At 44.8% G+C, this 24,400-nt stretch overlaps 1 protein-coding gene and 2 long non-coding RNA genes across 8 annotated transcripts in view; 2 read left to right on the top strand and 1 right to left on the bottom strand.

The window, feature by feature from the left end:
- Positions 1 to 1,237: 1,237 nt before the first annotated feature.
- Positions 1,238 to 10,866, top strand: LOC115658397. Its single transcript, XR_004002267.1, has 4 exons — positions 1,238 to 1,248; positions 4,148 to 4,160; positions 5,255 to 5,259; positions 8,848 to 10,866. It is a non-coding gene; the product is annotated as an uncharacterized LOC115658397 (long non-coding RNA).
- On the bottom strand, positions 5,707 to 19,806 carry HYKK (hydroxylysine kinase). Of its 4 annotated transcripts, none has more exons than XM_030577225.1 (6): positions 19,726 to 19,806; positions 17,156 to 17,508; positions 14,859 to 15,001; positions 7,630 to 7,813; positions 6,222 to 6,674; positions 5,707 to 5,886 (listed from the first exon to the last, which is right to left on the bottom strand). In XM_030577225.1, exons 2-6 carry the CDS (start codon positions 17,499 to 17,501, stop codon positions 5,864 to 5,866), a joined length of 1,149 nt encoding a protein of 382 aa, XP_030433085.1. In that variant the 5' UTR covers positions 17,502 to 17,508; positions 19,726 to 19,806; the 3' UTR covers positions 5,707 to 5,863. The 4 variants fall into 4 exon arrangements, with proteins under 4 accessions (XP_030433085.1, XP_030433083.1, XP_030433084.1 ...); XM_030577223.1 differs by having other exon boundaries at positions 19,224 to 19,794; XM_030577224.1 differs by having other exon boundaries at positions 19,610 to 19,793.
- Positions 19,807 to 20,026: 220 nt separating this feature from the next.
- Positions 20,027 to 24,400, top strand: part of LOC115658396 — a 31,128-nt gene continuing 26,754 nt past the window's right edge. Inside the window, exons 1-2 of one of the 3 annotated variants that reach the window (XR_004002266.1) lie at positions 20,027 to 20,112; positions 20,237 to 20,314. This is a non-coding gene — a long non-coding RNA (uncharacterized LOC115658396). Of the gene's footprint in view, positions 20,113 to 20,136; positions 20,315 to 24,400 lie in introns of those variants that run through there. The other 2 variants (XR_004002263.1, XR_004002264.1) reach the window with 2 other exon arrangements.

The following is a 24,400-nucleotide window of genomic DNA, read 5'->3' as shown; positions in this document are numbered from 1 at the left end:
CACACTGCAGCGCTGTTGGGCGGCGTCAAGGGGGGTTCGGAGAACGCGAGAGCAAACCGGGGAAGGAGACCAGCTTCGCCGTGGTTTGCTCTCGCGTTCCCTGAACCCCCCTGCAAACCGCAGGGAAGGAGACCTGCTTGCTCGGGGATTCGGGGAACGCGAGAGCAAACCGCAGGGAAGGAGACCTGCTTGCTTGGGGATTCGGGGAACGCGAGAGCAAACCGCAGGGAAGGAGACCTGCTTGCACGGGGGTTCGGGGAACGCGAGAGCAAACCGGGGAAGGAGACCAGCTTCGCCGCGGTTTGCTCTCGCGTTCCCCGAACCCCCCTGCAAACCGCAGGGAAGGAGACCTGCTTGCTCGGGGATTCGGGGAACGCGAGAGCAAACCGCAGGGAAGGAGACCTGCTTGCTCGGGGATTCGGGGAACGCGAGAGCAAACCGCAGGGAAGGAGACCTGCTTGCACGGGGATTCGGAGAACGCGAGAGCAAACCGCGGGGAAGGAGACCTGCTTGCTCGGGGATTTGGGGAACGCGAGAGCAAACCGCAGGGAAGGAGACCTGCTTGCACGGGGGTTCGGGGAACGCGAGAGCAAACCGGGGAAGGAGACCAGCTTCGCCGCGGTTTGCTCTCGCGTTCCCCGAACCCCACTGCAAACCACAGGGAAGGAGACCTGCTTGCTCGGGGATTCGGGGAACGCGAGAGCAAACCGCAGGGAAGGAGACCTGCTTGCTCGGGGGTTCGGGGAACGCGAGAGCAAACCGGGGAAGGAGACCTGCTTGATTACCAGAGGCTTCCTCAGGTATGCTGGGATACCTGCTTATTCCACGGAGGTCAAGAAAAGCGCTGGTAAGTGTCTACACTTGATTACCAGCGCTGGATCACCAGCGCTGGATCCTCTACACCCGAGACAAAACGGGAGTACGGCCAGCGCTGCAAACAGGGAGTTGCAGCGCTGGTGATGCCCTGCAGATGTGTACACCTCCTAAGTTGCAGCGCTGTAACCCCCTCACCAGCGCTGCAACTTTGTGATGTAGACAAGCCCTATGTTGTGAAAAATGCTCAAAATAGCACATGCATGTGAATGGACACAGGGTGCTAACATTAAATTAACCCGGGGTTCTCAAACTGGGGGTCAGGACCCCTTAAGGGGTCACAAGGTTATTACTGGGGGTCGTGGGCTGTCAGCCTCCACCTCAAACCCCGCTTTGCCTCCAGCATTTATAACAGTGTTAAATATATAAAAAAATGTGTTTAATTTTTAAGGTGGGGAGGTCTACACTGGGAGGTTTGCTATGTGAAAGGGGTCACCAGTATAAAAGTTTGAGAACTATTGAATTAACCCCTCTGGAGCCTCAGGGAATGCAGGGGGGGGGGCGGTCTCCCTTGGTAGGGTTGGGAAGGAGGTAGGTGGTGTATGATATTGCTCTTCTCATAGCCCCTCAGTGGCTAATTTTAAATGAAGCTACCCTCCCCTGACATGAATCTCCCTGTGGCACTGAAGTTAAATATAGACTATAATTTGGCATTTGAGAAGTGAAAGGGATGGTAGCCCTAATGGAAAAGCTAATAGCTTGGCTCTTCTGCAAGCCTCAAACTGCTGAATTAGCTTTAGGGTAGGGAAGGCTGTGCCTCCCAAACAGCCTGGTCCTGCCCCCTATCTGATCCCCACTCACTTCCTGCCCCCGACTGCCCGCCCCCCTCAGAATCCCAGACCCATCCTGCTCCTTGTCTTCTCACCATCCCCCAGATACTCCACCCCCAACCACCACCCCAAGACCTCACCCCTGCTTCCTGTCCCCTGACTGCCCCGACCCCTATCCACCCCCCACTGAGTCCTGACAGACCCCCGGAATGCCCACGATCCAACCACCCCATTCTCTGTCCCCCGAACCTCTGCCCCCTCCCTGTCCCCTGACTGTTCCTGGGACTTCTTGCCCCTTATTCAACACCCCCAGCCCCGGCCCTGGCTCCTTACCCCCGGCTTCCCTCTCACCCAGAGCCTCAGCGCATCCAGGAGCTTTGCTCGACAGCTGCAGCGTTGCTCCGTCGGGGCTCCTGAGTTCCGCCCCACTCAGAGCTGTGTAGTAAGGGAGTGGGGCTGCGAGCTCCATGCCGAGCGGAGGCAGCTGAGCTCAGCCTGGAGCTCGCAACCCCACCTCCTTACCACAGCTCTGAGTGGGGTGGAGCTCAGGGGCCCAGTCGGAGCCACGCTGCAGCTGTCCGGGATGCTGCTGGATGGGCTGAGGCTCCGAGAGAGGGGCGGAGACGGGGTTGGGTGGGGCTGGGGAGGGAGCCTCAGCCATTCTTGTGGGGCCCCTGTGGAGCCCAGGGCCTGGGGTAAATTGCTCCACTTGCCCCCCCCCGGGCAGCCTTGGCACTGCCTCACTAACCCCCTTGTCACTGAGAATGCACCAACCCTGGGGAGGCCCTGAATCTGCTCGGCCTGGCGCCAGGGCACTGCAGGCTCCTCAATGCTTCTTCAGTAACCAGATTGGCGAGAGAAATAGCGTGTCCCCCAGGGGTCTGACCTGGGTGCAGTCCTGGTCAGTATAGTCATAAATGATCTGGGGAAAAATGGTAAACAGTGAGGTGGCAAAATTTGCAGCTGATACAAAACTACTCAAGATAGTTACGTCCCAGGCAGATGGCGAAGAGCTACAAAAGCATCTCTCAAAACTGGGTGACTGGGCAACAAAATGGCAGATGACATTCAGTGCTGATAAATGTAAAGTAATGCACGCTGGAAAACATAATCCCAACTATACATATAAAATGATGGAGCCTAAGTTAGATGAAAGAGCTCTTGACGTCATTGTGGATAGTTCTCTGAAAACATCCACTCAATGTGCAGCAGCAGTCAAAAAAGCAAACAGAATGTTGGGTATCATTAAGAAAGGGATAGATAATAAGACAGAAAATATCATGTTGCCTCTATATAAATTCCTGGTATGCCCATATCTTGAATACCGCATGCAGATGGGATCACCCCATCACAAGATATATTGAAATTGAAGAAGGTTCAGAAAAGGGCAACAAAAATGATTAGGGGTATGGAAAGGTTGCCATAGGAGGAGAGATCAATAAGATGGGGACTTTTCAGCTTGTAAAAGAGATGACTAAGGGGAGGTATGATAGAGGTCTATAAAATCATGACTGATGTTGAGAAAGTCAATAAGGAACTGTTATTTACTCATAACACAAGAACTGGGGCCACCAAATGAAATTAATAGGCAACAGGTTTAAAACAAAAAGAAATATTTTTCACACAACACACAGACAACCTGTGGAACTCCTTGCCAGAGGATGTAGGCCAAGACTATAACAGGGTTCAAAAAAGAACTAGAGAAGTTCATGGAAGATAGGCCCATCAATGGCTATTAGCCAGGATGGGCAGGGAGGGTGTCCCTGGCCTCTGTTGCAAGAAGCTGGGAATGGGTGACAGGGGATGGATCACTTGATGATTACTTGTTCTGTTCAATCCCTCTGGGGCACCTGGCATTGGCCACTGTTGGAAAACAGGATGCTGGGCTAGAGGGACCTTTTGTCTGACCGAGTGTGGCTGTTCTTATGTTCAACAAGGTTATGCCAGCAACCACAGTATTAGTGTGAAGGACTGGCACGTTGATACCACTTAGTTTTGCATGTATCCAGGTGGAATTACTGCTGTGTCCTTGCAGTACATTTGAATTCTCCAAAAGACATTGTAAAAAAGTCCATATGAAATAAAATCTCAACTGGCAAAGATTAAAATGGTAAAATAAATGTTGTGTATTGTGCCAAAATTAAACATGGGGAATTTATCTGAAAATATACTTCATATGATCAGGCAAATATGGACAAGTATGATTAAGAACTAGATCCAAAGTTCACTGAAATTTAGGGGAATATTTCCATTGATTTCAATAGCCTTTAGCTAGATTTACAGAGTATCATAGAAGATTAGGGTTGGAAGAGATCTTAGGTCATCTTCTAGACCAACCACTGCTCAAAGCAGGACCAACACCAACTAAATCATCCCAGCCAAGGCTTTGTGACGCCTGACCTTAAAAACCTCTAAGGATGGAGATTCCACCACCACCCTAGGTAACCCATTCCTAGTGAAACAGTGCTAATATACAACCTAGACCTCCCTCACTGCAACTTGAGATCATTGCTCCTTGTTCTGTGATCCGCCATCACTGAGAACAGCCGAGCTCAATCCTCTTTGGAACCCCCCTTCAGGAAACTGAAGGCTGCTATCAAATCCCCCCTCACTCTTTTCTTATACAGACTAAACAAGCCCAGTTCCTTCCGCCTCTCCTCGTAAGTCATGTGCCCCAGCGCCCCGATAATTTTCATTGTTCTCTGCTGGACTCTCTCCAATTTGTCCACATCTTTTCTGTACTGGCAGCCCAAAACTGGAGTAGAAACATGTTGTTACCAGCTTTGTCTGTTACTTTGGGGTATGCTCATTTATTAGGGTTATTCTTAGGGGGAGGGGGAGGATTCTGTACTTCTACCAATGTAGTGGTTGTGTCACTTGTGTTCTCATATGGAGCTCTACTTCTCCCTGCTGCAAGTTCCCTTCCAATGGCACTATCCTGCAGGACCTACGTTCCCCAGGGCTGGGTTCTTCCAACCCCAGAATCAGACGAACACATACATTAACTGAGAGGACTGGGTTAATCAGCACTCCCAAGCTGACCCCTAATATGTCCCTGGACTCAGTAGAGTGTGTTAAACAGCACTTCCAAGCTGCCACCCTCATAGGCCCTTGGTTTTTGGGTGCTGCAGGGATCTTTTAGCTTAGGTACGAGGAGTGTTGCTGCAGAGCAAATGAGGAAACCAAAAAACACCCAAGGGGGGAGAGAAAGAGAGAGAAAGCAACCAGCTTAATCATGAAAGTTATTTATTGCCAGGTAATAACCATAGGGGAACCAACCAAACAAAACAGTTATACTAAATCTAACTTAAATTTGATTATAAAAATCAGGTTTAGAAAGTTATAACTAATCACACAAGTCAGGGTCAGAAGGCTAAACTGAGAAAGAGAGAGAGAGAGGGAAAGATGGGTTCTCACCACTCTGTGAAGCTTGAATCTATCAGAGGTCCCAGATGCTGGTGGTAGTTCAGGGTCTGTAGTGCTGAAGACAGGCAGAGCCCTCAGCACGATCAGTTAGGAGAAGATGAAGTCCCAATGGAACTGATGCAGATTTTGGATCAGGCATCAGAACACTTACTTGAGCATGGGTAGGGGTTTTTGTAGAGAAACAGCAATGGTTCAAGGGAGAACACTAGATTTGTTTATGTGTAAACTGATGGCTCAGGGGAGTATACCAAAGTCTTTTTGTTCAGGCTAGACAACAGGAGCTGATTATTTCTGGCTATGGGCCGTGTTCCTGGGAGGGAGCTCACAACCCAATTAGGGAGCTTCGCTATTTTGGATACCAATACTAGAATTGGTCTGTTAACTGCTGAGCTGGGTGTGTGCAGGTGTGGGTTCATTAACATCTGGAGCAGAGATTCCCATGATGCACCGTTTCCTTGCTTTTCTGGGCCCAGAGTTCTGTGTGGTTCTTGCCTTGGAATCTCTGTTCTCCATTCTGTATGCCAATAGAGATGCTTCCTTGTCCCATCTTCGATGCAAATGGGGCTAGGAGAGTTTCCTTAATCCTGTCACCCTTATCCCAGGGGTTTAGGTGTGTCTCCCACTGCCTTTTCATTGCTTTTTGTAAGTCTTTCTTCTGATTCGTTTTGGTTCGGGGAGGGGGGAGGAGACAGGAGAAAACGGGGGAGGTCTTCCATGAGTCAGACAGGCTGGGTACTGTGCCCTGGTTCCCCAAGAACACAGAGCTGCTAGGTAACAATGTTGAGCCCAATTTTCTAAACTGTACACGGACAATTACCTGTGAAAAAAATGTACAATTTCAATGCACATTTAGCAAGCCAAGTGTCTCTAGGCATATAAATAACTGGCTGTTTGGGTGTGTAAGTATTCAGTGTGCATGCACGGCTCTGGTAACTGAACATGAGCAGACACCTTGTAGTTTTTAAAAAAAATCACTGTCTTAAGAGCCATTGATACATCTCTGAAAACATTCACAAGGCATTATTTTATCTTAAAATTACTTTTTATAATGTAGTGAATACAAATTGTACAATTACATAATTTATTAGGTGCATCTTTACTTGTAAGTATATGAACATTTGTGTCTGTAATAAAGGTATGAAAGCTACACACCTTCATTGTTCATATATGCTTTTGCAGTCTCAAACCAAATCTTCTCTACAGCTTCTTGGCCCACGTCAAACATTCTTAATAAATGCTTCCATCCAGTTTTTGCGGTGATCATTAGGTATTCTTTGTTCTCAGGATACAAGAGGGAAGTGTATGAGGCTATTACAAGTGATTGGGAAAATCTACCAGTTACCAAGAGAAACAGGGCATCTCTCTCCTCTGTTGACAATGGTACAACGCTTTCAAACCCTGCAAGAACATGCCCTCCTACACTGAGAGGATCCTTGCTCTCAATCATCATGTACATGATAGTTATTGCTAATTCAAATACATAGTAACCATAGCTCATGTCACTAAAGTCCAAAATACCAGACACTCTATATTGTGGATTCTCTGGTGAAGTAGTGTTGGAATCTAATAAGATATTGTGGTCATTGAGGTCCCCGTGATTGATACCTAAATGCAGAAAAAATGGGAAAAGTATTATGTATAAATAATAAACAGAAGAAACTTTCCTCTGGCTTTTTTCATTCTCTTAAGAAAACCACTCTGAAAATATGCACTTGATTTCCTCATCATATGTGAATACTCGGAGTGTAAATGGATATATATACTTATCTATCTCATAACAAAACTAAGGCATGACAATATTCCTGTAATCCATGATGCCTTGCTTTGTCTCACTGCTTCCTAATAAGAACCTTAGCTTCATTAATCCTACGTAATAGGTGACTAGATGCCAACTGGCAATGGGATTGTGATAATTTATTATTTAACTTGTGGCAACACCCACAATATGCTAAGTGCATTCCAAATGCAATGGATCGCACAGAGGGCTTCAAAGACATTGCTATCTGATGGCTGTCCGGTGGCCTATATTAAATGAGTTAGTAGTCTCTGAGTTAGTAGTCTCTCTACCATTTGGTGTCTACATAATGAAAACCTTCACTGTAGGTGGCAGTCTCAGAGGACTTGTCTATGCTGGCAACATTAAAGCGCAGCCACAGCAGCCCTTTAACGTGGCTTGTGGAGTCGTGGCGCTAAAAAACCCCGACCTCCACGAGGGGTGTAGGTCCCAGCGCTGATGCACTGGCTATACTGGCATGTTACAGTGCTGCAACTTGCAGTGCTCAGGGGGATGTTTTTTCACACCCCTGAGTGAGAAAGTTGTAGCACTGTAAAGTGCCAGTGTAGACAAGCCCTGAGACTGAACTCCTCTTTCATTCATGGAGATGATTCCCTCCCAGTCCTGTTTCTGAGGCATGCTCATGGTGCATTGTGTGGAAATCTGTACATGTCCTTTGGATAAAGTAAATAATTTATCCCCTGAATTTGCCACCTCTTACAAACACATTCCCTTTTAAAAATGTCTTACATCACATTACAGTATAATTGCATTAAAAATACTCACAGGCTCGAAAATTCCTTAGCTTGGGTACTATTTTATCTTTGAACTGCTGAATAACTTGCTCCACAACTTCACGATAACTGTTCTGGCCCAGGGCATGAATATACTGCTCTAGAAGAGGAACATTTGCCAAGTTCCAAATGAACTTCCCTCGATGCAGACTTTTTATTGATGGATGATGGAATTTCTTAAAGAAAACACAAGAAAGACAAAAAGACTGTACACAACAGCTCTGCTACAATGAAGAAGTGGCCTGATCCAATGCTCAGTGAAGTCAGTTAGAATGCATTGATTTTAATGGGCTTTGGATCAAGTCCATGGAGAAGGGGCTTTGCTTTGACATTCATACCATGTGAAACCTTGTGATGGTCTGAAATTAAAGCCTCATTCAAGCCGAAGTGTGAAAATCTTTCCCTTAAGATAGTTGTAAGAAACACTTAAGGGCCACACCTAAAAAGAGAGAAGCAGAGAACACAGAAACTGAGGACAGATAAGAACAGAGAGAGGGACAGAGGAAAAAAGCAAAAAAGCCGAGCAGTAGCATCTGAGCACAGTGTCATCCTGGAAAAAGCTAGAGAGAGGGCTTTTGGGGCTGTTGGCTAAAGGGGCTTGGGCTGTAAGCTAAGAAACTCCTCCTTTTGTTTTTGGTTCCTCCTGCATTTGGAAAAGCAGGACTTGGTACATTTCTTGTAAATACTTAAGATTGCATCAAAGAAAATACCAGACTCCATCAATTTCTACTTTCACCAGGAACATCCCCAGTACCCCAAAATTTGACTAGCTGATCAGGGAAACAATACCAACAGTGTCCTGGAAGATGATTGGTTCAGTACATTGATACCCAACCTACATCTTTTAGTAACAAAGATTAATTTAAGCAATTCATCATTCTTTAAAATTTTATAGAAGTGCTGGTGATGATAATATCTTACATACACGTAGAAACTTTAATCTGTAAGAATCCCACAGTGCCTCTCAAATTGCATACATTCAATAACACTTTTTGGGCACAACAAGCTATACATACACTGCTGCCAAAGTGTAAAAGAGACAGAATCTGAAGGTATTTACCAAAAGTGGATACAATCTGACCACTTAAATGCAACCACTTCTGGGACAGACTTGGCCAACCAGCTGGCTCTCAGCATACTGCACAACAGTGCAAGGGATAGGAAACTTGGTCCAATGATAATGGAGCAAAGCTCTAGGCTTATAAAAAAGTCCATTCAACACAGGCAGACGCTCACCCATAAGATCTGTATGCAGTAAATTAACTGCATCTTGTTTTATTTACTTTGAAAAGATGAACAGCCAAGTCAACTGTACTCTGATTTGACCCTGTGTATCCAGGGAATCTAGGTATTTCAAACAATCTTTAGGCCACTAAGCCATTCTCTCTCTTGCACATGCACAGGTAATTTCTGAAAGCAGCATAGAGGAGGAGTGGCATACCAGTATCTTTCTTAATTTTCGCCATTTTTATATTGGCACAATCTCGTTGGGTTGGCTTGGCTAAGCTAGTTTTAGGGGCAGATTCTGCCAGTGGTGCAGTGCAAAAGCACACTGCAGTGGCAAATCTAGCCCCCAGCTGGTTTGATATAGTTTATTTGGTTTGGGATAATTGAAAATAGAAATATGGATGAAAATCACAGAGAAGAAAATGAACAGGATACTGCCTCAAAACTAAAATGTGACTACATACTATTACAGCATCTCTGATGCAATAAGAAGTACTGCACTAGTAAGAACAATGCCACTTGGTGATCAAACATTGCAATTTTAACCTTCTATAACAGGCAATGTCAGCTGTTCAGGAGAGATGGACACCATCAGTGTGAACTCTACTCAGTTTTAAAATACAAGTTATACGGTATTCAGGTTCTATACCTTCCTTAGAGTATCCCCTGCTAATGTTTATGGTTTTACCATAACATGTTGCTATTTTTAAAATGTTTTTCCTCTCCCTTAAGTCTCTATAAGACCCACAAAGGTAAACAGAGAATCTAATGGGGAAACAGTGAAAAACTTACTATATACAAAGTGCTGTCAAATGTACATGGAAACTAACGGGGGAAAAAAGGAAATTATTTTCCTCTACTATCTATCAGCTATAGTAACCTTAGATTTTGTGTGTCTCGAGTGACAAGAAGAAGGTTATTCCTTTTAAATAAATAAAACTGTATAACTGAAGTTATATAGAGCATATGGATTTTTCCCCATTCTCCATTAAAGTTAATTATCTATTCTCTCTCTCTCTTCAGATAATGTAACATATATATATATAGTCTGAGAGCAGCTTGTCTATTTAAATTGTTTCAACCGAATTGCATTTTAACACCATGGATTCTTGTAACACTAAATTATCTTTCCCACACTGATAAATGCGCTTAACATTTAAAAGCATGGTCAGTAATGCTGGCATTCAAATTTCAGTAGCACAATTATCTGAAGTCTGTAGCAAGAAAATTAGAAGTAGAGGTTAATGAAAAGTACTACATAGCACAAAGTTCTCTTATGTAACAGAAACTCAATTACTAGCTGATTTATTGGCCTTCATTACTTTGTTTAATCAAAGATGAAAGGAAGACCTTACTTTGCATTCCATCCGGTTTAAAATTTATTTGACTGGAAACAGCACATTAAGGGAATTGTCACAAATGTCTGCATATTATGCACAACTGTTCTGTTACAAGTGTACCAATCTGTACCAGTGTTAACTGGTAATGGTTCAAATGGTTACTATAAAAAGAGTCAGGTCAAAATGAATTTTCAAAAAATTCAGCCAGTTGAGCTTCTGGGATGTCCACTTCACATAATAAATACATAATAGTAATACTACCTTTCCCTTCTTTAGCACCTTCCCTGTGAGGATCTCAAAGCACAGTACAAATATTAATGAAATCAGCCTCACAACACCCATTAGTAGTCAATAGTATCTCCATTTTGCTGATGAGCCACAGAGCAGTTAAGGTCAAGCAGCAATTCTATTATGGAGGACAATCTATTAATAGAAGAAGCTTTTCCTACATGAAGGGTTATGCTAATTATGGGCATGGCTAAGACCTCATACCTGAACTCTGGCTCTGAAGACAGTCATTGGGAGGTTAGCACTAATAGAGAAAGGAGTTGCAGACAGACACAATAGGCTGATTCTGTCCAGTTTTCCTTGGGTGTATATATATATATTTAATCCATATAGATCTACCTATCTGAGGGTACGTCTACACTACCTGCCGGATCGGTGGGTAGTAATCGATCTATCGGGGACTGATTTATCATGTCTCATCTGGACACGATAAATCGATCCGTGAATCGACACCCGTACTCCACCTTGGCAGGAGGAGTAAGCAGCGTCGACGGGGGAGCCACGGCAGTCGACTAGCTGCCATGAGGATGCCAGGTAAGTCGAACTAAGATACTTTGACTTCAGCTACACGAATAGCGTAGCTGAAGTTGCGTATCTTAGATCGACCTCCCCCCGTGTAGACCAGCCCTTAGGTACTTTTATGGCTCCTGTTACCAGTATCTGAGAACCTCACCATTGTTAATGTATTTAATCCTTACAAAACCTTTGGGAGGTGAGGAAGTACTATTATCCTCATCTTACAGATGGGGAACAGAGGCAGAGAGAGAATAAAAGTGGCTTTCTCAAAGTCACACAGGAAGTCTGTGCCAGAGCAAGGAACTGAACTCAGATCTCCTGATTTCCTATCCAGTGCACTATCCTTCCTCTCTAACAGTATTGTCCTGCGTGCTAGCTTTATTCACTCACAAAAAGAGCATGCCTCTGTTCCGATACCTTCAGAAACCATCTCTTAAATCATCTCTCATGCACTGGGCAGCGCCTGATATAGCTGTAATGATGAATGAAAGTGATTTTCAGGCTGCAAATGTACATAGTCCCAGTCACTAGCTGTTAAAATCCCTAAGAATGGCTGGCTCATGAGCTGCAAAGTTTGGATTCAGATCCAAATTCTCACAAAGTCCAGAGGCATTTAGATCAGAGTTTTTATCTGCCCCCTCTGAAAAAGGTCTAGCACAACCGTGGGGCACACTGGATCCGAAAGTTTTTTGGCCTCCAAAGCTGCAATAAACTCCATAGAACAGTGCACTAATCATCAGCACACACATTCAATTTAAAAGGGATTTTAAAGAATAGGGGGAGATTCTCTTTTGTTCTTATTGCCAGGTGAAGTTATGGCTAATGATTCTTCAGTGTAGTTAAGGGGGATTGGACGAGATCACAAATAGGAAGGTATGTTGCTGAAGAAATGTATATACTCCATCATGCTGGCATATAGCCAGTTAAGGTACATCTATGTCACAGTCGGGAGGTCTGACTGCAGTTCATGCAACCATACCTAAGCTAGCAGAGCTGGCGCTAGGCATAAGCAGACCCAGGCAGCTCAAGGAGGGCCCCCTATTTGCTTTTATTATGTGTTATGTGTGGGAGGTCCCCCTAAAATATTCCTGCTTAGGGACCCCAATGGGGCAGCACTGTCTTTGCAAGCTAGCTTTGATTGACCTAACTTGCTAAAAATGGCAGTGAAATTGCAGCGACATAGGGGGAGACACAAGTTACCCACCTGAGTACATATTAACAGCTAACCCATGCCACTGCAACTTCACTGCTATTTTTAGCAAGGTAACTTGGAATTGCCAACAAGTGCAGCTATCACACCTCCTGAGTGCAGAGCAGACATACCTTCACATTCACAGTCATAATCTGACCCACCAGTCTAGGCTCACTGCCGGGGGACTCATTTAACAATAATCATCATACTTGAGAATTCCTATACGTATTTTTCAGCTGAAAGCCAAATTAAATTGATGAAAAGGAGCAAAGTAAGGATGTTCTCATTAGCTGGCCATAAGTGATTTTGCCTGAACATCTCTCCACTGGGAGGAAAGAAGAGAAGGAAGAATTTTTAGTTTAAGTGAGGGAGAGGAGATTAAGTGGGTGGAGAAGGGAAGGGAAGGCTATTTGGAGGTGAGTGAATTTTTTATGTGGTGTCGCAAAATGACTGCTCCCTGAGTCGCTGCGTCACACATTAGACACGAATCGCTCCTGCCTAATACACTCTCCACTAATTCAGGACATATCAAAATTGAAAATAGCTGACCTGCTGGAATCACATTGAAGAGCAGACACCATCACTTTTGCTCTATTCAGCATTTTGAAAGTTCAAAGAGATAAAATATTCCTCACTTTGAATACACAGTGAAATGTGCTTCAAAATACCGTGACTCCATCATAAAAGTACATCTAAAACTGGGAATGCACACATTTTCTGTACACCGTCAACAAAATTACAGACAATAGCCAGAGGGAGAAGGCAAATAACTATAAGAAAGAAAGTATAGTTGCAGCCATATTGGTCCTAGGATACTAGAGTCAAAGTGGGTGAGGTAATGTCTTTTATTGGACCAACTTCTGTGAAGAATAGGACTAAGAAGAGCTGTGTGGCTCAAAAGCTTGTCTCTCTCACTAACAGAAGCTGGTCCAATAAACAATATTACCTCACCCACCTTGTGTCTCTATTAGTAAGAAAGACATATAGGGCAAGATTCTGTGAGGCACAGCCTAAAATGTGCAGCCCATGCAGTAGGGGTCTATGGTAGCTTTAAGCCTCCTCTGTATCCTCCTGGTCCTGGATTGCCCCAGGGGTTGTAGAGGCCCTGGAATAAGGCAGACAGCCTTTCCCTGTAGGATGCAGCATTGTCCAGAATCTCCACACTACCGGATTCTGAAGCACCGCCCCTCTCCCCCCTACACACCAGAGCTTGCAAGGGAGTCCTCAGAAGCAGCCTCATCACTGCCTGCTGTAGTGATTCTGCCAGGGAAATCATCCCCCCACCAGAACTGAGGCTTTTAGGACCCCTTAATAGTGCTCTGGCCCTTTAACCCTATGTAAAGGGGCCAGAGTGCATTGCTATGAAGTCTTTTGCATTTCTATAGTGCCTTCCATTCAAGGATCTCAGAGAACTTTACACACATCTACATATTCAGCTTCATAGCTCTTGTGTGCGGGAAGCATTCTCCTTGAGCTGCCCGGGTCTGCTTATGCCTAGCGCCAGCTCTGCTAGCTTAGGTATGGCTGCATAAACTGCAGTCAGACCTCTCGATTGTGACATAGATGTACCTTAACTGGCTATACGCCAGCATGATGGAGTATATACATTTCTTCAGCAACATTACTGAGAGGGACAGGGAGGTGAAGTAATTTGACCAAGATCACACTAAGTCTGTGGAAGAGCTGGGAATAGAACCCAAATCTTTAGACTCCCAGTTATGTGCTTTAACCACAAGAGCATCACACATCCCCTAAAGTACAAGGTAAAATAATGGGCAGACATGCTGTTAAACAGTAAAGCCACAGGTGGGTTTGGGGACCTTGTCTAATATAATCCACTATTATGTGCACTGAGGAACATGGCTGAAGGCTAAGGACTAGATTCAATCTTGCATTCGAGATCCATTCAACACAGGATTGGGGGAAGCTAGATACTGCTCCCCTGTCCTCTGGGCTGGGCTGCACTGCACCAGTTCCGGCATAAAACAGAGCAGCCATAGGAACCACAAGCTATTTGAGGTGAAGGCAGCTGGCAGAGGAGACAGCTCAGTCCAAGCAGGAAAATCCACATTCTAACCCTGAAAAAAGAACAGGAGTACTTGTGGCATCTTAGAGACTAACAAATTTATTTGAGCATAAGTTTTCGTGGGCTACAGCCCCACTTCATTGGACTGTAGCCCACAAAAGTTTATATTCAAATCAATTTGCTAGTCTCTAAGATGCCACAAGTACTCCTGTTCTTTTTGCGGATACAGACTAACACGGCTGCTACTCCGAATTCTAACCCTGGTTCACTGAGGCATTCCAGTTGGTCACAATACAAAACATAGTGAAAAACGTGAAGTTCTAAGTGGACGCAGATTTGTAGTACTTAACAACATGGTTGTGTTCTCTTTTCAAGCCTGGAAAGAATAACGAAAGCCATGGCTAGGGCATAGTTACGTACTACAGAGCCACGCACAAGAGCACTGTTGTGTGTTGAGTACTCTATGTCTGCAGTGTTCAGGTGGTGTTTGCAGGTAGCTCTGAAGCTGCAGGACTCGTGAATGGCTCTGATGTTACTGTGAGATGTCGCTAGTTATACGTGTTATGAAGTGCATAAAATACTAGGTGGAAACAGATCACTCCCACTTGCATGCTGAGAACAAAAAGTCCCACCTCTGTGAGAGTTTTATCCAGTCTGGCAGCTAGTTTCCCAATCTCATATAAAATGTGAGGATTTGTAGATATTGTTGCCACAGTCATGCCTGGGAGGTAGGTCAGCAGTCTCACCATGTACTTTTTTGTCACAGAGCCAGTACCTAATAGGCAAAGAGATAGATTGTGAATCATTTCAACATACTCCATTGAAGATTGTTGTGTGCAAGGACAAGGAGGTTTCTCCCATCACAAACGAAATCAAACTCAGCTCAAAAAGAGACAAATTCAAAGAACAGATTTACTAGGTGACATTAGGAAAGGCTAATGCTCAGCGCATGTGGAGTGTAAGTGAAATTCCTTGCCTTTATGTATGAGAGTGACACACCTTGGGAAGGTTCCCCTTTCATGCACACAAAAGGCTTGATCCAACACCAATGTCAGACTTTGCATTGATTGCAGTGGGCCTAAAGAGGACCTAAAATAACAGGTTTCTCTATCAGAGTGACGAGTCTCAATGGCCCTGGTTACCATATTGATTTACAGGATTGGGGGAACCAGGTTCAATAGAGTATTCTCCCACCATGCATGTTCTTGCATTGTAGATGGGTCTGAACTGTGTTTGAAACTACATCCCCCAACCATGGAGCTGGGGAAATAACTTGTAATAAGATTTATTTAACGATGTTTGCCTTTTTTTGTTTGTGATTTGCCTGCAAGCAGATCAGCATTTTCTCACTTCTATTAATTTGAATGTATTTTCTGAATAATTTTTATGACTAAGTCTTTTTCTGTTCTGTTTCTATTTGTGAACAGTTTGATGCATTCACTATTTGAAGTTCAAGTTATTTTGACTGACCACCTAGGTCACATGGCATGTTTCTGTTCCCTTAATGGATGAGGATAGCCTATAGGCTTAAGTTTCTGGTCTGAATACTCATGATTGTGAATTCCAAATTCCTTGTTGGTGATTCCTTCACTGCAATATTTGCTGTTTCTACAAACAGTCCTGCCAGAAACACATTAGAACATTTGCAGAAAGCAAATACAAAAATGGAAGTTAACTGAAAAATTAGAATTAATATGGGCAGAAATTCCTTTGGAGAATTCACAGTTCTCTGTTAAACCATGCTATGACCCTGTGTGACAAGGCATCATTCCACTCCTGTCTGTTTTCTAGGCATAAACTGCTCAGAGACAGTGGTGCTGGAACAATTTTTATAGTGAGGGTGCTGAAGATGGAAAACATGGATTTGGGTTGTTATTACTACTTCAAGCCAGGGGGTGCAGCAGCATCCCCTGAACCCCTAATTCCAGCACCTATGCTCAGAGACCTTCTTCTGGTCAAACAGCGTATGCAATCTATTCACAGCATTCTCCCCACTATCTTTACAGAAGATATCTTTCCCCTGAGAGATCTCCCCTGGCTCTGGCTCTCTCAGGCCTGCCTGTCTGTCTCATGCCTTTTTTGCTTTCTTGGCTAATGTCTTCTGGGTTTTCTTCAGCCCATCCCACATTATCAGTTACACACAGCTTTGTCCCTCAAGTTTACTCCAGGGCAATTTAACTGGTGCTTCAGAGATCAGAAGGCTGGTACTAGTGCTGTTGTCCAGCACCTTGTCACACCCTGCTAGAGCTACCAAGAGAATTTTAGCCTAATTACCTGAACATCTCTTTTAATACACTTCACATGCCTACACACACAAGTGTTTGTACGGGTGCACAAGCATTTTATCAATTGCACTTATTCTGAGCAAGACTCACCTAAGTTGCCTCTTGCCCTGGGACTCCCTGCACCATGGTAGTGCCAGTGTAGGACAGAAAGCACTGGCATTCCACTTGCACAGGTGCAATTGGTCTTCCTAGCACAGTTCTACAGTGCACTGGATATGCTGGCAGTGAGCTTTCTGGTCAAGGCTCTCCTCCCCAGAGGAGAGGTGATATTTCACCTATAAAGTTTAAGTGCTTACATTTCAGAAATAGAAAATTCGATGGGACAGTGGATTGGAAGCAGTGTCTGGACCTGTAGGACAGTAACCTACAACACACTGCTACTGCAACAGTTCAGAGAATGCTGTATGTGCAAGCTGAGCACCTGAAAGAGGGCAACTGTTGCAGATATGCAGCTGCTCTAGGTCACTCATGCTGGTGTGGATTTCAGTGGCATTACTCCAGATTTATACAAGTGTAACAGAGGAGAATGCGGCCCAATTGCAATCACTAGGACAAATCCTTTGGGATACTCAGTGGTAGCTTGTTGTGGCACGAGGATGACAAAGCAGAGGGTAATTTTTTTGAAGGATTTTGTAATCTCTCACCTAATGATTCTAGAGACATTATGTTACCGTCCTTAGTAAGATGGGGCGTAGCTGAAGGAAACCCTTCAACATTCAAAAACATCATGATCTGGGTCTGCACTGCAATGAGTTCAGGATTCTGGCTATCTTCACAGTTGGTGATTTTGAGAACATACTCGTCAGCACAGTCTGCTATTCCCTCACTTCTTGAAATGTGAAGGTGAAAATTCTGATCATCATAGCTAGGGAGTGATCTGATCGCAGATACTTTTAATCCAAATACCCTTTCAACTAATTCAATGGCTTCTTTTTCACTGAATGCTGGTTTAATTAATGTCTGGGATTTCTGGATGTTTCCAGAAGACATTGTATATCTAGAAGAAAACAGAGAGATTAGAAGATTTCAGTTGTATTATGCCATTTAATACGGGCACAAGTTAATGTAACAAAACAAACTCTTGGGTAGAAAGCTTCATACATTTATTAGTGAGGGGGAAAAAAGCTTCTGTGTTTAATGAAAGTTTAACCATTCAGGATTCTCCACGTGCATTCTCTCTTTCTTTTTCAGCTTCTTATTTGTAACTTCACTTCATCCTTTGCTGCAGTTTCCATAAGGATATCTATATCTATCTACACACACCTCTACCCCGACAGAATGCGACCCGATACAAAACGAATTCGGATATAATGCGGTAAAGCAGTGGAGAGCCCTGGGCCCTTTAAATCCCAGCCTGAGCCCCGCTGCCAGAGCTCTGGAGATGATTTAAAGGGACCAGGGCTCCCCATAGCAGCTGGAGCCCTGGGCCCTTTAAATCCTTGCTGTGGCTCTGACAGCCAGGCTCAGGCAGTGATTTTAAGGGTCAAAGGCTCCAGCTGCTGTGGGGAGCCCTGGGCCCTTTAACTCTGGTGATTTAAAGGAGCTCCGGTGGTGATTTAAAGGGCCCAGGCTCCCCACAGCGGCTGGAGCATTGGGCCCTTTAAATCGCCACCGGGTAAGCTGGTCCAGTCCAGCATTTACACACACACACACACACACAATTTTTGTTGAGAAATAAAACAAAAATGAACTTAGTGGATGTTAGCTAGTAAAATTAATAAGCACAAAATATAAAATATCATCAGTCAATGTCAAGGTCACCAGGCATATTGCTAATGTGCCAACAATTTCCTAAGAAAAAAAGGGATCAAAATGCTATCCACGGCTCTTAAATGCAGATCCAAGATCAGATAACCTTTTCAACCAATGTGAACTTGTAAAAAAATAAGTGTAATCCTTCTGCCAGAGGCTATCCTTCAAAATTCAACTAACGATCAAGAAATGTTAAGTGTCAATATAAACAATACATTCAAAACAGCAGGACCATTAAAGACATCCAATCCATTCCCAAAAGGTTCCTTTCAATTTTTTCCAATGCCAGTTGTCAGTTTTTCTGTTGAAAGTGCTACGTAAACAATTCTCCTCAAAACCTCTGCAGAGCCTTGATGAACCTTGTGTTTGACGAAGTGGGTATACACCCATGAAAGCTCATGCTCCAATACGTCTGTTAGTCTATAAGGTGACACATGACTCTTTGTTGCTTGATGAACCTTGGACTCTGTTGAAGTCAACAGCCCCGTCCTTTACACAGGGGCGGGTCCAGGCACCAACGCTCCAAGTGCGTGCCTGGGGTGGCAAGCCACAAGGGGTGCCCTGCTGGTCGCTGTGAGGGTGGTAGTCAAGCTGCCTTTGGTGGCATGCCTTCGGGAGCTCCGCCAGTCCTGCGGATTCAGTGGCAATTCGGCAGCAGGTACACCGAAGCCACGGGACAGGTGGATCGCCCGCAGGCGTGCCGCTGAATCTGCGGGACCGGGGACCTCCTGCAGGCACATTGCCGAAGGCAGCCTGCCTGCTGTGCTTGGGGCAGCAAAAAAGCTAGAGCTGCCCCTGCTTTTACATTTTGGTGTGGGATGGGACATACTACTACTCATCTGGGTACAGAGGGGGGACAGGAGAGTGAGTGCTTCTCAAGGGCCCATCCACAGCAACCAAACTATGCTCCCCAGTAACGATCCTATTAGAACCAAACGCCGTTTTAGCGCCATTTCTGACCTGTGCCACAGCCCTGGCCTGTCTCCTATGGCCCACACGGGCTCTAGGCCCCCTTGTTCTTACACCTGCTACCGTCCATCTTCCAAACTGGTTCTTTCCCCACGCTCTCCGGCGGGGCGGGAATCCGCGGCCGCTGCCTGGCCAGGAGGGACTGCAGCTTTCACAGCAGCTGGCAGTCGAGGTAGGAAGTCCCGGCTCAGAATACAGCCTCTGACAGCCGCGTGCCCCACACCTTCCAAACGCTCCATCAGCGATCTCAGCCAACCCAACAGCCCGCGTTACGGCAGGTTTCCCAGCCTCCTAGCAGCAAACGGCATGGCAACAGATCGGAAAGAAGCAGCCCTGCTGGCCAGGACGCTGCGTCTATTCTGATCCTGGCCCCTTACAGCGGCAAAGCCTTCCGGGTCTGCTTCAGAGAGACGCTGCTCCTCTCCCGGCGCGTCCGCCCCGCACCGCCAGCGCAAAGCGGACTGGCTCCGATTTCAGCGGAACGGGTCCATACCGCACACAGCGCTGAGCTCCGCTCCGCTGGCCGCCTCGGCAGCCGGAGGAATCCCTCCAGCTCCGCGGCTCTTCGCCGGGGGCGGATTATAAGGAAACGTCTGATTGGCTGCTGGGTGCGCCCCGCCTTTGGAGGAGGGGCAGCCCGAGTTAGTTACCGGGGTTAGGGGCCAGGCAAGGAGGCTCAAGGGGCTTGTCTACCCTCATAGCTACCTTACTCGCTGGCTCCACGGGAGCGATCACCCAGCGGGGATAGATTTATCGTGTCTAGTCTAGCCATGATAAATCGATCCCCGAGCACTCTCCCATCAACTCCTGCACTCCTGCTCCAGGAGAAGCGTAGGCAGGGGAGCGGCAGCAGTCGACTCACCCTAGTGAAGACACCCTGGTAAGTTGATGTAAGTGCACCGACTTCAGCTGTGTTATTCATGTAGCTGAAGTTAGGTAACTAAGGGTATGAATACACTAGAGGTGATACATCGATCCCCGAATGTGCTTCCTGTCGACTCCAGAACTCCACCAGGGTGAGAGGCGGAAGCAGAGTTGACGGGGGAGAGGTGGCTGTCGACCCCGCGCCACGAGGACATAAAGTAAGTCGACTTCAGCTATGCTATTCCTCTAGCTGAAGTTGTGTATCTTAGATCAATTCCCACCCTCCGCCCCCAGTGTAGACCAGGCCTTAGATTGATCCCCCCCCAGTGTAGACCAGGCCTACATCCCATGGACTACATGAAGGCTGAATAACTTGTTGGTTGTAAAGATACTGGTGCAAGGCTCTATAAGGCCTGGTCTACGCTGGGAGGAACTGATCTACGTTGTGCAACTTCAAGTTACGTTAATAACGTAGCTGAAGTTGCTGTAATTAGATCTAATCACTGTGGTGTCTTCACTGCGGTAAGTCCAATGGTTGATGCTCTCCCATCGACTCTGCCTGCGCCTCTCGCCCTGGTGGAGTACTGGAGTCAATGGGAGAGTGCTTGGTGGTTGATTTATCGTGTCTAGACTAGACCCGCTGCCATCAGTCCAGCGGGTAACGTAGACAAGCCTGCATCGCTACTGCTAGTGGCGGGGGACAACTGTCTGTGCTATTGCAATGCCCTGTAACAAACATTCTCAAGGCAGTTCATAGTCACAGGGAAGCCATCGTCCTGAAAGTAGTGGAGGTGGACAGTACCGGTTCCTGTTCAAATGCTAAGCTAGCCCTGAACTGAGCTCCCAACTAGCGGCAGGATGATCTCGTGGTTAAGGCAGTGGAGTGAGATTCAGGAGATCTTGTATCAGTTCCTGGCTGTGCTGCTGATTTTCTGTTTGATTGGGGCAGGTCACAATCAGGCTGTGGCTCAGTTCCCACCTATAAAATGGACAGAATAATCCTTTCTTGTGCATTGTCTATGTAGATTTTGAGCTCTTTGGAGAAAGACTCACTCATACCTGTTTTTACAGCACCTAGCACAATGTGGCTGAAGCCTCTCTAGGCACTACTGCAGTACAAATCAGTCAAGGAAGATATGGGTTGTCTTGGCTTGTGTCTGTAGTTTTCTAACACACATAGTGAGTCTGTCTTTCCTATTCAGTGACATTGTGATGCATGGCTAGAAGGAGTTAAACTTCCTGCAAAATAAATAACCCTCAAAAGACATGAGGGGAGATAATGTTTGTGTTTTTGTGTATTTACATATGTATGAGTAGGGTCGACAATGTAATAAACAGTCCCTGTCTATGCTGTATTCTGATAATTTAGAGGTCAAAAAGCATCTTATCATTTCAATGAATTGCAAACACGGGATATCTCAGTATTCATCTCTCTTTGAAATGTGCTGTGAATTGTGGAGGAACAAGCAAATGGCTTTATGTTAATTCTAGGGCTGTCAAGTGATTAAAAAAATTAATTGCAATTAATCACGCCGTTAAACAATAGAATACCATTTATTTTAAATATTTTGGATGTTTACTAAATTTTCAAATATATTAATTTCCATTACAACACAGAATACAAAGTGTACAGTGCTCACTTTATATTTATTTTTGATTACAAATATTTGCACTGTAAAAAAAAAAGTATTTTTCAATTTACCTCATACAAGTACTATAGTGCAATCTCTCTACCATGAAAGTTGAACTTACAAAAGTAGAATTATGTAAAAAAACCTGCATTCAAAAATAAAACAATATAAAACTTTAGAGCCTACAAGTCCACTCAGTCCTATTTCTTGGTCTGCTAATCACTCAGACAAACAAGTTTGGTTACAATTTGCAGGACATAATGCTGCCTGCTTCTTGTTTATGTCACCTGAAAGTGAGAACAGGCGTTTGCATGGCACTGTTGTAGATGGCGTTGCAAGATATTTACATGCCAGATGCACTAAAGATTCATATGTCCCTTCATGCTTCAACCACCACCATGCTTTCATGCTGATAAAGGGTTCTGATTGATAATGATCCAAAACAGTGTGGACTGATGCATGTTCATTTTCATCATCTGAGTCAGATGCCACCAGCAGAAGGTTGATTTTCTTTTTTGTTGGCTTGGGTTCTGTAGTTTCTGCATCAGAGTGTTGCTCTTTTAAGATTCCTAAAAGCATGCTCCACACCTCATCTCTCTCAGATTTTGGAAGGCACTTCAGATTCTTAAACTTTGGGTCGAGTGCTGTAGCTATTTCTAGAAATCTCACATTGGTACCCTCTTTGCGTTTTGTCAAATCTGCTGTGAAAGTGTTCTTAAAACAAATGTGCTGGGTCATCATTTGAGACTTCTATAACATGAAATATATGCAGAATGTGGATAAAGCAGAGCAGGAGACATACAATTCTTCCCCCAAGGAATACAGTCACAAATTTAATTGACACATTATTTTTTTAACAAGCATCATCAGCATGGAAGCATGTCCTCTGGAATTGTGGCCCAAGCATGAAGGGATATATGAATGTTTAACATATCTGGCATGTAAATACCTTGCAACGCTGGCTACAAAAGTGCCATGTGAACACTTGTTCTCACTTGCAGGCGACATTGTAAATAAGAAGCAGGCAGCAGTATCTCCAGTCAATATAAACAAACTTGTTTGTCTTAGTGACTGGCAGAATAAGAAGTAGGACTGAGTGGACTTGTAGGCTCTAAAGTTTTACTGTTTTGGTTTTGAGTGCAGTTATGTAACCAAAAAAAAATCTGCATTTGTAAGTTACACTTTCATGATAAAGAGATTGCACTTCAGTACGTGTATGAGGTGAATTGAAAAATACTATTTCTATCACTTTTACAGTGCATATATTTGTAATAAAAATAATATAAAATGAGCACTGTGCACTTTGTATTCTGTGTTGTAATTGAAATCAATATTGAAAATGTAGAAAAACATCCAAAATATTTAATAAATTTCAATTGGTATTCTATTGTTATAAGTGCGATTAATCGAGATTAATTTTTTTATCATGATAAATATTTTTGTTAATCATGTGAGTTAACTGTGACTAATTGACGGCCTACTTAATTCATTTAGCTAAGTACCGATGATGGACCTCCTTCAAAGTCATCCTAATTACCTTTTGTTCCCTGAGGAACTCCAACTTGTCAAAAGACATGAAATTGTATAAAAGATCCTTGGGTCCTGATTCTGTCATCTCAGATCTGCTCAGGCTTCGTCAGGGGAAGTTTGAGTCGCAAGACTGAGGTCCCAGTTATGCTGGTATGCCCTGAATATGTTATTTGGACATTGGACTATAATCTGTGAACTAATTCTGAAAGAACTCTTTGCAAAGACAAAGCTCACCATCTTTGCTATGAATCTGCACCTCAGTGAATTGAACTCCTGTCTGTATGTATATTGATCTTTTAACCATACTCTCTCGCTTTTGTTTTTTAACACATTTTAGTTAAGTTAATAAGAATTGGCTGTAGTGTGTATTTGGGTAAGATTTGAAATATTCCATAACCTGGGAGGTAATGTGTCCAATCCTTTGGGATTGGTAGAACCTTTTCTTTTCTATGATGAAATAAGATTTAGAGAAATGTATATCATATTTGATGTGGGTACCTGGATGGAGGTCTGAGGCTGGATCACTTTAAGGCGGGGGTGGCCAACCTGAGCCTGAGAAGGAGCCAGAGTTTACCCATGTACATTGCCAAAGAGCCACAGTAATATGTCAGCAGCCCGCCATCAGCTCCCCCTACCTCTCCTAGTGCCTCCTGCCCACAGGCTACGGATCAGCACCTCCTCCTCCTCCCTCCCTCCCACCTCCCAATCAGCTGTTTCGTGGCATGCAGGAGACTCTGAGAGGGAGGAGTGATGGCATGGCAGGCTGAGGCGAGGGGGCAGGGCCTGTGGCAGAGCCAGGGGTTGAGCAGTGAGCACCCCCTGGCACATTGGAAAGTTGGCGTCTGTAGCTCTAGCCCCGGTGTTGGTGCCTATACAAGGAGCCACATAGTAACTTCTGAAGTCCGCACGTGGCTCCAGAGCCACAGGTTAGCCACACCTGCTTTAAGGGAATTGTGTTGTTTGGACTTCTGAGTAACCAGTAAGGTAATAAAGAAGCTGTTTTGTGCTGACTTGGTAAATCTAAGTATTGGAATATCCACCAGCTTTAACACTATTGTCTGCCCCATTCTTTGCAGTTCACCTTGAGTGTCCATAGCTGGCTTCCCACTAGGACCCTGCTCACAGACATCATACATCAGTAGC

The sequence above is a fragment of the Gopherus evgoodei genome, chromosome 10 (genome assembly GCF_007399415.2).
Source record: "Gopherus evgoodei ecotype Sinaloan lineage chromosome 10, rGopEvg1_v1.p, whole genome shotgun sequence".
Taxonomy (NCBI): Eukaryota; Metazoa; Chordata; order Testudines; family Testudinidae; genus Gopherus; species Gopherus evgoodei.
Note: the sequence above shows the minus strand (reverse complement) of the source record. Positions and strands in the feature narration are given on the sequence as shown.

Coding starts and splice junctions, on each gene's coding strand:
- HYKK (XM_030577225.1), bottom strand. CDS start 17,501: ATGTCTTCTGGAAACATCCAGAAATCCCAGACATTAATTAAACCAGCA. Junction 6,675..7,629: donor GCTAAGGAATTTTCGAGCCT/GTGAGTATTTTT, acceptor TTCTGCATTTAG/GTATCAATCACGGGGACCTC. Junction 5,887..6,221: donor AGCATATATGAACAATGAAG/GTGTGTAGCTTT, acceptor TTTTTTTCACAG/GTAATTGTCCGTGTACAGTT.